At 43.3% G+C, this 12,165-nt stretch overlaps 1 protein-coding gene and 1 long non-coding RNA gene across 6 annotated transcripts in view; one reads left to right on the top strand and one right to left on the bottom strand.

Moving 5' to 3' along the window:
* Positions 1–1,630: 1,630 nt before the first annotated feature.
* On the top strand, positions 1,631–6,420 carry LOC127383232 (uncharacterized). Its single transcript, XR_007889139.1, has 2 exons — positions 1,631–1,903; positions 5,611–6,420. It is a non-coding gene; the product is annotated as an uncharacterized LOC127383232 (long non-coding RNA).
* A 1,003-nt stretch (positions 6,421–7,423) lies between these two features.
* The window catches only part of SPTBN1 (spectrin beta, non-erythrocytic 1), a 130,840-nt gene continuing 126,098 nt past the window's right edge, over positions 7,424–12,165 (bottom strand). For all 5 annotated transcript variants that reach the window (XM_051615810.1, XM_051615812.1, XM_051615809.1 and 2 more), the window contains 4 exons: positions 11,347–11,585; positions 9,934–10,107; positions 9,213–9,255; positions 7,424–8,847 (listed from right to left, as the gene is read on the bottom strand). In XM_051615810.1, the coding sequence (XP_051471770.1) occupies positions 8,632–8,847; positions 9,213–9,255; positions 9,934–10,107; positions 11,347–11,585 (672 nt within the window). In that variant the 3' untranslated portion in view covers positions 7,424–8,631. The remainder of the gene's footprint in view (positions 8,848–9,212; positions 9,256–9,933; positions 10,108–11,346; positions 11,586–12,165) is intronic.

The raw sequence follows: 12,165 nt of genomic DNA, 5'->3' as shown, positions 1-12,165 counted from the left end.
CACCTACACACGCAGCGGACAGGGTTGTGGCTTGTTTGCTGTTTGTGGTTTGTTGTGGTTTGTTGTTTGTTTTTTTTTAATCTGTCCGAAGGCAAAGTAACTTCTCTGTGTCAACACCACCTGCCAAAGGCTTCCTGCTCCATCTCCTGTATTGCACCTTCTTGGCTTCCTGCAACAAGCTTCCTGGGTGCTCCTCTTTGCAAGATATCTAGCTTTGGGTAAAAACTGGAAAAGAAAAAAAAACAGCAAACTCCATGTTTTTTTCACTATAGGTTGCATGACTATAGAAATGCAAAGGGACTACTCTGATAAGGGGTGGGGAGCACTGTTTGGATCCGTGCTTCGGCAGTCCTGAGTGATCTGGGGTCTTTTAAACCTCTTCAGCAGGATCCAGTGCTCTGAGTCTTCATACGAGATACTATTGAAAGGGAGGCTACAATTAAAACATCCAGCTTCAATATGGTAATATTATCCCATCTTTCCTTTTACCTCCCAGCAACGCAAAACTTCCTCATTTTGGAGCCTACACCAACTATGTCATTAAAATAATTTTATGTTCCCATTTTTCAGTTGTTAACAAGGCCAATTTGCCATGAAGTAGGGGGGGAGCTTGTATTTGGCTTATTTATTTATTTATTTTATTTACTGTCATCCTTTGGATTGATATTCCCAAAGAACACGTTTCCTTGCTTCTCTTCTGCTTTTTCTACGGCAAAATTGGTATTGTCTTTATCAATCGAGCACGATTGCTACATTTTGTTTGCGGTACAACATCCACCACTTTCATAGCGTCACCCAACAGGAGACCAAGCCCTGCCCTCGAGAACTCGGGCATAACCACAGGGAGGAGAGTGCTGAGGTCAGAGGAGCAAGCCCAAAGCTCGCTAACAAGAGCACAGCGCCAGATGGAAGAACAACCTACCCACTACCCGGCTAGACCCCCTGCCTTTCCCCAGACAACGCGCCTCACGTCCAGTGCCCAAGCTGGGGCGCAGCGCCTTGGCACCCATCCGCAGGAGCGCCTCGGCAAGGCTCCCGCGGACGCGGGCAGTGCAACCCGCGGGCCGTACCGCCCGCCCATCACCAATTGAGCGCCTCGCTGGGAGCAAAGCTCAGGGTAAAACCCGGCACCGCCCCCCGAGCCTCCAGAGGGAACACCGTCTCCCCCAGCCCTCAGCCCGGCCCGCCAGCCGCCGGGGCCACCTCCCCAGCGGGGCGGGCAGGCGGGCGGCTCCTCCGCCCCCGCCTCAAGGCCGGGCGCTCCCGCTGCCCGCTGCGGGGGCCGGCGCCCCGGGCGTGTGCGAGGAGCGGAGGCACGTCCGCCCTCCCACCGGGTGCAGTCTGGAGGGGCGGGCGCGGGGGCCGAGCCGCGGCTCCCCCGCCACAAGCTGCCCCTTTGCGGCGCGCCCCGGGGGCGGAGGCTGCGGCAGGGACACGGCTGCCGCACAGCCCCGGCGCGCCAGAGCCGGCCCGGCCGCCGCCCGGGGAAACCGGCCCCGCCCGCCCGCCGCCGCGGCGCCTGCTGGGGAGGCGAGTTCCGGCGGGGCCGCCCGCCCGCCCCGCCGTCGGGCGGGCGACTACAACTCCCGGGGTGCCCCGCGGCCACGCGCCGGGAGGTTGCTGTGGCGACGGCGGGAGCCGGCGCTGCCCAACGGCCGCGGCGCGCGCCGCCCAACGGCCGCCGGCGGCTCCGCCAGCCCTTCCCGAGGCGGCCGCGGGGGCTCCGGGCGGGCTCGGGGCGGGCTCCGGGCGGGCAGCCCCCGCGCTGCGCTTTCCGTCCGTCCGGCGTGTGTTTCCCCCCGGGAGCTGACGAAGAGCGTGAAGCGCTGAGCACAGGTTCACCCGTATCCTTCCCCCAAGCGCTGCCGCGGCTTCCCGCACAGGTCACGAGCGAATTCGCACGGTAAAACCATTCTTTCTGCTTTCCCCCTTCGCAGCGGTATACGAAATCCCACAGTAATTTAGAAAAATGGAGACAGAACAAAATAAGCCCATCCGTTCTTCGCAGTCTGTCCTTTGCACTCGGCTGTTTGCCCAGTTTCTAGCCTGCCAGTTCTTAACAGCCACACACCAGGATACACAGCCAGCAGGATCATTGCTTGTTGCTGCCAAGCACGCAACCCATTCCTGCACAAGCCCTTTCCAAAAGCAATGGTAACGGAGCACAGGAAACAGCACATATATTAACACCTGTGCACTCATCTCGGTGGTTTAAAATCTGCTGGGGCAAGTCCTTTGTCTCAAGTTCGTTTCCCTTTGGGAATACGGCTCACCTGTATAGAAACACCTTCTCTTCCAGTGATCCTTGAGGAATACAGTTGCAAAGACTTTTAATGCGGGTATTTACTCATGTTAACATCAGTTCTGCATGTCATTTGAATGTTTTCAAAAGCTATGTAAGATGCTTCAAATTCATATTGAAACATTAAAACAGTAGGCATTGTTTCACTTAAAGTATATCCTCATTTTTGGAAAAAAAATATTTGTTATAAATCGTTATCATTATTGTAGCAATGAAGTACACTAGACATGAACCAACACCCCCAAAAAAAACCCTAAAGAAAAACCTGGTAAGTAAACACGTGGGACTACAAGCAGTTTCACTTGTTTTTCCTGTAATTTGTACTCTCAAGGAGTTTTTTGTTTTGGTTTGGGGTTTTGTGGGTTTTTTTTGTGATTGAATTACCTTTCATGGCGAGTTTTTGTGGCATTTTTTTCCAATCAAAAAGAAAGGCATTATTACTTTCCTATTAGGAGAGAAGCAGTCATGTCGCTAAATTCGTTCCTCAATACTGCAGCCTACTGTTCATCGTCAGTACAACAGAAATATCGCTTCACTGGTACTTCCACGTTTTCGTTTTAGTGTTAATAACTGGGTTTAAATCTAACTGAATGCAATTCTTGAGACAGAAACTTGTACAGGAGATGCCAAAACCTCTCAAATGAACCCCAACCCATGCATATCCAAGAGCTGTGATTAACAACAAAGATTTTCCCTCCCAGAAACATCTGTTAAGTCCTAGATCTTTGCTACACAACATATAACTCGTATTTTTATGGATGAATGTACAGCAGATGTGCAGAGATGGCATATTAATTGGTACTTCAAAACTGGTCCCTCTTGTTTGAATGATAAATAATTGTTTAAATTATATAAACTCCCCAAGAACCTGGGGGGAGGGATCAGAAGCAGGAACTGTGTTCTAGTTCTGTTAATTTGTTGTCTGGCATTATGTGAATCCAATCCTGACTGATGCCTCTCAGCGATCTTACAACTTAAAACCAAAACAATAGGAGAGGAATTGGCTCTAAGCTCTTACTCCTTGTGGGCACAAATACCGATTTGCATAGGTGAAATGCTATGATCTGGCCAGAAATAGTGCTAGGGGGAAAAAAAACGTTAAAATCAAGTCTTTTCCATCCTCAAATGCAAAGCACGCCCACTTCTAAATGATCAGACATGCCGTTCTTTCACATCCTAGCCTGGAGAGAAAGCCTTTCTGGCCAGCCATAATACATTTGTTTTGCTGCATGTCCAAGTGCAATCCAGAACAGCCATGTACAGCAGGTCAATAAAAAACATCTGTCTTGGCCTCCTGTGCTCACTCCTGCTAAGATCTTGACCTTCCCACGGGAGCTTCTCTCATTTTTTGTGTCACAGCCAGGCTGGTGCTGTTCCTCACTTCTCAGTATCCTGCCTGCCACACTTGACTCAGCTTCCTTCCTATGGCAACTCCTCTGAGATGTGTCTGGATCTTACCACAGGTTTCTGTAACTGCTTTAAAACCTGACTTTTCCAAGTTAACTTTCATCCAAGATGTTATTCTCTGGAGGGCACAAATAATATTTGATTGCTCAGGCGGTTCTAGATCTGTCACAGCTAAGAATCAATCTGGATAGACTGAACCCTCATGGGTAATGGGGGTGCTTTGTGAACAAGGGAGATTTTTTTTCTCAGCTAGGTGTGGGAGTAACAAAATAGCAGTATTAATAAGAAAATAGTGACAAAATTAATGTAAGGCCCAGGTTATTTCCACCACTATAACATAATGAACCACCACAGCATCTCATGTAACAGGTAAAATTAATGTAAGTAATACAAGAAGTAAATAGTGCTTCAAACAGAACAACATGTGCAATGAAACTGCATTGTAGATTTGGCATTCCCAATAACCAAGTTCATCGGGATGCTGAGCTCAAGAAGCAAGGCAGGATTCCTTAAGAAATACACTCGTATACACCAAACCCTTCATGTCACACTTTACATACTTTGCTTGTCATACAAAGCAGACCATTCTAGGTGTCCTAGTGCTGGCTCTGCCGGAAGTGCGGTGACCAGAAGGCACAGGCTCTGGGTGTGCCGTGGCACACGCTGCATTACGACAGACTGCAGATGCACCCACGTGGGCTCACTGAAGCCACCCCACTGCCTTGGTGACACCGAGTGACACGCAGCTCATCTCGGTTGGCTCCGATAACATTAGCACATGTTGCAAGACATCTCAGCCCCACTCAGCCGTTGTTAAAATGCACAGCAACAACGGGTACAAGCTGCATTAGAAGCAACCCCTCAAACTCCTGTGCTTACTGCATTTCATTGCTATGTGTTGAAATATATTTCTCTCGATTCTCACTATCTGCCCTGTGTACTGCAGCCTTTACAGTACTGCACTGTGGGTTTGTTTTATGCTTCGCCTTATTTGTACTTTAGTCTTGCTTAAAATCCTCTGAAACAAAAACACAACCAAAAAAACAACCCAACAAAACAATCTACCAGAACCAGAATATTCATTAAATTGTCACAAGGCTAGAGAAAAATACTTGTCAACAGGGGATAAATTACATTCAGAAGGAATAAACCAGATCAGAGTCTAAAAACATTGAATACCAACTTCTCAGCCAGGCCCTGCACACTCGTAACTGTGGGGACAATTCAAACCCAGACACGTTGAGAACACAGTGCTTTCTTACCTGGGTTTTGTTCTGCTTGACCTCAAAGCATACCTTCTTGATACCAGGACATGGAAAAGCAAGCTGAATTTCTCTTTCACTTCTGCTGGCTGAGAGCTCCTGTTCCTCCTGTTGTCAGAATGTGGCATCGATTGTTCCATTCACAGGTAGAGCTGTAGTGTCAGAGAGCTGAATTCTGCTTTTCCCAGTAATTTAATCATTATAGTCAGTCATTTAGCACAGTCTGATTTACTGAGATTTTTTTTTTTTTTTAATGGAAAGGACTAATGTTTGTTTCAACTTGCTTTTCTGTTTGTTATTTATTCAGCCACCAAGGTAGAAAAAAACAAAATAGCCACTAAAAAGCTAACCTGCATCACACCTGCAAGTTATTTATTACAAAAGTATATTCCTTAAAGACCCTGCCCATTTTAAGTCTCAAACAGTATTTCACAGAAACAGAAAATAATAATACATTTCACTATTACTCTTCATTATACAGAGTACAACCCTGCAATAGAACATACTCTCTGAGCAGAACAGATGGATTAGCAGATTATTTGCATAAATCTGAAAAAAAAACCCTGCCACCCAACACATGCTTAATTCCTATGGTTAATGAGTTTCGTTTGTTTTCCTTTATTCTACTTACTTCACCAGGACATGGAAAGGACCCTTCAGGTGCAGCTCTTCAATACCTTTTCAGCTGAGAATGCAACATGGGGCTCCCGCCAAGAGTAAAAAAGGGAAGGCAGACTGACCTGACCAGAAGATAATTTCTCTTTTTCATAACAATGATAGCAATGTAGCTGAAAAGTGGTTGGCTTTAATTAAATTTGAAAATTTTAGTGCTTAAATTCTGTATTACTTTTGCAATGTATCACCAGAGGAAACAAAACCAACTGGAATATAAATAAGCTTACAAATCCTCCTGACAAAAAAAAACAACAAACTGGAGCACAGTGCTAAACTGTACTAACAAATCCTCACTCTTCAGTGGTAACCAGCAGGAATATAATGTTTCATCTACCCAAGAGATTCCTCCATTCCTTCTCCCTTCTGTTTCCTCCTGACCCACCAATTCTCTCTGCACAGAAACTTCACCCTTACAGTCCAAATGAGAAAACAGGCTTACTAGAATTCACTCTTGCTCCCCAGCAACTTGAAATCAGTTCCTAAGCAGAAAGAATTTTTATTCAGGTAGTTTTCAGGAGCAACTTGTGGTAAGAAGCAAGACAAAACAAGAAAAACAATTCTGAAAGCACGTTCAGCCAAGACACTACAGGATTACACACAACAAGTAGTGAAGATCCATCTGTTAAATTCCTCATTGCAAAAGCTTAATTGAAGTGACATAAATGGCAAAGCATGAACATTTTATAACTTAATCAGCTAAGAATAATTTTTAATATTCTCTTCTAATGTTAAAGCCAAGCTTCTTACCTTGTATTAAATTTTACATTTACAAGACCAGTGGTGTTTTCCTACTTTTTACTAATAACTAGAGTGGGCCAATTAATATTACAGGAGTAAAAACTCATGTGCATGAATATTCCATTGTCTAACAACCCAAAACTTCAGAAACAAGAAAACCCCAGAAAACACAGTATACTCATGAAAAGAATTAAGATACTGTATTTGTCACGTGTTCAAGAAACTGTCTTGGAAATACATCAGTCTGCATTTTATCCGCTTTCATCTAAAATTATGTTTGAGTGTATTTTAATAATCTCAAAAAATTAACCCCCAGGTTCCTTACATTTCAACAAGTTTAAAACTTCTAATGCCTATTAGGGCTTCTTGGAGCTATTCCTTTCAGATGGTTCCCTAGATGGCATCCAAATTAAAGAAAACTGAAATCATGCCAAGCTTAGAAATGCTGACAAGGTCAAGGAAACAGTGAGATTCGCATTCACCTTGGCCGCATTAAATGCCTGTCAGCACAAAACTGCAATAGTGAGTACCTTAAGTGAGATGTTTAACAAAAACTGACATTAAAAATCCCAGTGAAATCAAGCTGGGCAGCACAACCAGTCCTCAGTAAATGATAAAGTTCAATTATTGCCCAATTTACTGAAGACTTAAGCACTTGAGCAAAGGGTAGGTAGAAAGCTGGAGAACTAAGATTACTTGAAATAATGTTCTTTTCCTGCAAACTAGTGCATGGATATTTACCTCAATCGGATAAGACATTCAGGTAACTTGCTCAGTTGCCCTCGCCTGTGCCTATGCTTACTTTACTGATTCTGCTGGATTTATTTCTCACAAAAAACATCTTTGTCAAAATATTTTACAAGTTTTATTCTCTAGCACTTAGTTTGGGGAGCAGTGTGAAAGGGAGGGCAGGCGGGAGGGGAAAGGAAAAGGAAGATAAAGAAAAGCAGAAAGAGAGAAAACAACTGTTTCAGCATGAGCTTTTGCACAAAAAAATGGAATTACATTTGAAGGCATTTGTTTCAGTGCACAGGAGAGATGACGTTTTAAAATAACTTTATTTTGATCCTTTTTCAAAATTATGATTTAACATCGTCAGAAATGAAATAAGGAACTTAACCAGCATATTTAGTTTTAAAAGCATTTAATGACATAGCATATATTTAACAGATAGGGTAAAAGTCTAGAGGTACAGTTCAATACAACTGAAAGCCAGTTCCAGTACTACTCTTGACTACAGGCCCAGTCATTGAAAGTTCATTCCTATTAAATGTAACTTTTGATTGTGCAGTAAGATGAAAATTTTTCATTACAATAGTTACAGTGACAGAGAAATGCACACTATGTATCAAATAGCAAGGTAATGTAGCAAAATTATAACACACAGTGCTGCAGCTGACAAGCAAGTAACCATTTGAGTAACATTACTTTTCCAGTAAATGCTTCAGTTCCACTTTTACACTTATTGATGATTTTAAAGGGTTTATTATACATCTAGTCTTATTATACTTTGTACTAGAATTATCTGAAACATACAATATAATGTATTTCAGCGAAAAAAAATTTGAAATTACAGATTATTTAAAACTGTATCAGCCTGCTAATCCACCTTGTACACCAACATTCTTATCTGTCGTACTTGATGCAGAAAAGCTTCAGGTTGTGTTAATAACCAATGCCAGGATATAAATGGTTTGTCTGTAAGTTAATGCATACCTGCACTCTGTTACAGCAAAGATCATACACTACCATTTTAATAAATGTTAGAATTGTAATGGGAGGCTCTACTAGTCAAGACTCAGCATAACAACCTTAAAAGGAAGTGAACGTTTTTGAAAATTTGTACATTGGTTTTTGATGTGCACAGTAGATTCGAAAGCACCGCTGCCTTGCATACCAATAGCACTAGGAGTGGGTTATTTTCCAAGACAGCCTCACAAAATTGAGGAACAGTTTAAATATTAAGATCTAATCTACATTAACTTCATTTAAAAAAAAAACAACAAAACAAAAACAAACCCCCAAAACCTGGTCCTCCCTTTCCTACAGAAGCTGCCCAATGCACCTCATACGTTTGTAACTTTATATTCTTTTTTTGTTGGCTTTTTATTTGAAAATGCTCTATAAATAAAAAAATGTCAATCACATTGAGGAACATGAGGCACAGAGAGTAACGTATTGGTTCTGAGCTCGCATGCTGGAATTCCACTGGAACGGTCAGAGAAGTGCAGTGTGTGGAGATGGAGTTCACTTCTTCTTACCAAAAAGGCTGAATCTTTTCTCTTTGTCTTTCTCTTTGTCTTTCTCCCGCTTGCCAGGGCTGGACTCGCTGGTTATTGTGACGCTGGCAGGCAGGGTCTGGGCACGGCTGGAGGCTGGAGTGCTCTGGGTGGTCGGGGACACTTCAATTTTATCAGAAGAGATAGCTGATGTGATGGCCTGAATCCACGTGTTCATCTCCTCCTTCAAGAAGCCCCAAAGGCAGAAAGCTGTTACAATCTGTGCGTAACATGCCCTCTCTAATTCTCTCAAGATTGTGGAAGGGGAATGGACAGGAGTGGGAAATAAAGGAAACATGGTCCTAACTCATCACCTGGCATTCCTCTGGTTACACACCTGCAGATGTCTACTAATAGCTGTATCTGAAAAGCCCTGCTGCCCTGCTCGTGCCACTGGCAGCTTCTGAATCTACACACTAGGCACATGTATTCACAGGACTGCAGACCAGGAAATTAAAGTGTTCCCAAGCTCTCAGCAGCTACTTTTCTCCTTTTGTATAACAACAGAGATATCACATCAGCAATAAACAACGAGAAAAAACAACTTACATCATCTTTGGCTTGGAAGAGGTATTCGTTGCCATCAGTCAATCTGTGAAGAAAACCACCACCACAAATTTAGCTTAGCAGTAGTCACATTGCTTCAAGTCCCGCTGGTTTAGCTACAGTTCATAATCAGGCCAGGACATACGGGACTGCATGGGACAGTTGCAACATCTACACGTGCACAAAAACACCCCAACAGGCTTATGATCATGAAGCTCTTGCAGTATGTCAGGGCGCACTACAGAGCTTGCCATCTTCAGCAGCTGACTGCTTTGTCAGTACTTGCTCCTTCAGGCTGATCTTTTACAAAAAGACAGCATAGAAATTTACTCAATACTTTAAAAAAGACAGAAATCACAGGCAACACCCCGAGTGTTCATGGTTATTGTAGAAGCCCAGCTAAATTCCGCAGCTGCTCTGCTGTCGTAACTACTGTGGTGGTGACTCAAGATACAGTACTGGGGAGGGAGCAGCCAGCATTTTCAACTGCAGGCTCCTAACTTTAGGGAGATGTGTAATCTTGTCCCAGATTTAAAAAAAGGGCACAGATTATTTTGATACTGTTTTGTGCTTGCTACCTTTGATACATATCTCATGATTCAGTGTTGTGAAGAGCTTGTTCAGAAAAGGAGATATGCAGCTAATAATTATCCCTCCCACGAATTCACACAGCGAACATCCCCACCACAACCTCAAGCAATGGCAAGATGCTTCAAGGGTTTACCTTAGCTTGAACACATGCTTTTTCTTTTTATAATCGACCGCTACTTCACAGACTGCGTCTCTCAAGCTGACAGGAATCTCATTGTGGTATGGGATGCCCGAAGCAGCAGCTTTTGAATCCTTGTAGAAGCCCATCTCTTGGTTGTTTATCACACAGTACACATTATGCCATGATCTTCAAGACACAGAAAACAAGAAAAGTATTTATAAATCTAATGCTTTTACTGGCAGAACTGGAGAATGCAAACACAATTATTTCCATAAGGTAATGGAGACTAGTTCAGTCTGAGGATGTGAATACAGCATACACTGCCCTGTAAGCTGCAGATGGCAAAACCTCTCATGAAAGCATGGCTTCAAGACAAAACTACTGACTGGGAGCGAAATGGAACAGAGATTTCCAGAGCTCCCTTTGATGGCACGTAAGCATGTCCTAACAGTGGGAGGATTGTTTGGCAGACTAGGAGGTTTGCATACTTGGGAGAAAATTGATTGACCTTTTAATGACTACACTTTATTGTAGAAGGAATTCTCATTGTGCTGCAAGCTAAGGAAAGGATTGCACAATAAACCCTTGATTGTTACAAATACATCCACCTCACCCTCCAATACAGCTATAAAAATCAATGATTACTAGAACCAAGAGTCCCTAGATATCTAGGGTAATTCTCTAGTGTGAACAGCTCCAGCTGAACAAAAATCATGGTAGTACTGTACTCATTTGTGATCTGCAGAATTCAGCTCTGCTGAATACTTTGGCTCCTACCAAATCCCTCAGTTGTTGGTGTAGCTCACCACTTGCTAGTCAACATTTTCCTTGTCAGCCAAGTCATAAAACTGGTTTCAAGAGCTTTCTCAGGTCATTAGGGGCCTCACTCTCCTTTTCCAGCACAGACAGAAATTTCACAACTGCAGGACCAAGTTGTTAGGAATGGAATCAATTAAAGCATACAAAATCATCTTTACCCGCTTTTCTCTTCTGAACAGATTACAGAGTAGGTGGAAAGTGATAATGTGCAAGAAGAAAATGTCAGAAGAATATGGACGTTTCTATTCTCACACCTACGTGTTTTTCTTTTCTTGTAGTAACGTACAACTTGAGAGATCTGGAATCAAATCCCACTACTGCCCCAAATTCATCATGTGAAGTGGGAAAGTCATGGTATCTTGATGCCTCAGTTTTCCACCTTCCAAATATGGCAAACGCTGCATTTTCTACCATGTATCTTGAGATTGCAACTTCACTAAATATACCCCTCAACCATGCATACATAGCTCCTACAGCAACAGGAGCATAACCCTGGAAGGTCTCTAGGAGCTGTGAGAAGACAATAGCAGCAGGGATGACATTTGCTGTCTTACATCTTGGTGAGCTCAAATGTTAACTATCTGTATTAAGCACTGAGTACTTTACCTGCTGGAGGCTTTCTTGCTGTGTGTCTCCCACTCGTGTTTACGATGTAAGAAGCCCTCCATCTGAGCTGAAGGGATCTCTTGTGTTTTGGCAGGCAGGGTAGCAGCAGTCTGGGCCTGAACGGCAGTCTTGGCTTTGCGGTCTGCCGTTGGGGAAGGAACAGGACTAGTCTCTTTCGAACTTGTCCTCTGTTCTGCAGCTCCATTGACCATTTCATTTGTTTCTGCAGTTTCTGCCACCTAGAACAGTGGAAAAAAAGTTCAGCTAGAAGCCTCACAACATGGAGGTATCTCGCAGTTAATCTGTTTCCCTGCACAACGTGGCTGTGTATAAACTTAGCCTGAAGAATGACACAGGCCAATAAGATCTTTCTCACACTCCATGGAGACACAGAAGGCCAAGGAAATTAGAAGGTATGAATGAATTAGTACCCATTTTACAGGTAGAGACAAAGGAAAATAAGAGCAGCTAAACATCAGTGTGAATTTTACTGTGCTTTGCTCTGCTGGTCAATTAATATTCTTTCATATATTGTTATTCCTAAAATGAGAGCATTCAATTCTGTTGCTAAGTACTCAAATGTTTGGAACAGTAACAATCACACTTTCTGCAAACCTAGAGGAACAGTACAAGTTATACACATCAGCCACCTTAAAAATATTTATGGCATTACTGGGGTAGTAAAAGTCTAGAAAATATATTAACTATAAGTCAACAGAAAAATATGTCATAATTGCCCAGGAGCATTTACAAAAATTTATGCAATTTATTTGTTTCTGTAAAAGCTCCTTTCCCGCTTTCCCCATTCCCCTAGTGACA

The sequence above is a fragment of the Apus apus genome, chromosome 3 (assembly GCF_020740795.1).
Source record: "Apus apus isolate bApuApu2 chromosome 3, bApuApu2.pri.cur, whole genome shotgun sequence".
NCBI lineage: Eukaryota > Metazoa > Chordata > Aves > Apodiformes > Apodidae > Apus > Apus apus.
Note: the sequence above shows the minus strand (reverse complement) of the source record. Positions and strands in the feature narration are given on the sequence as shown.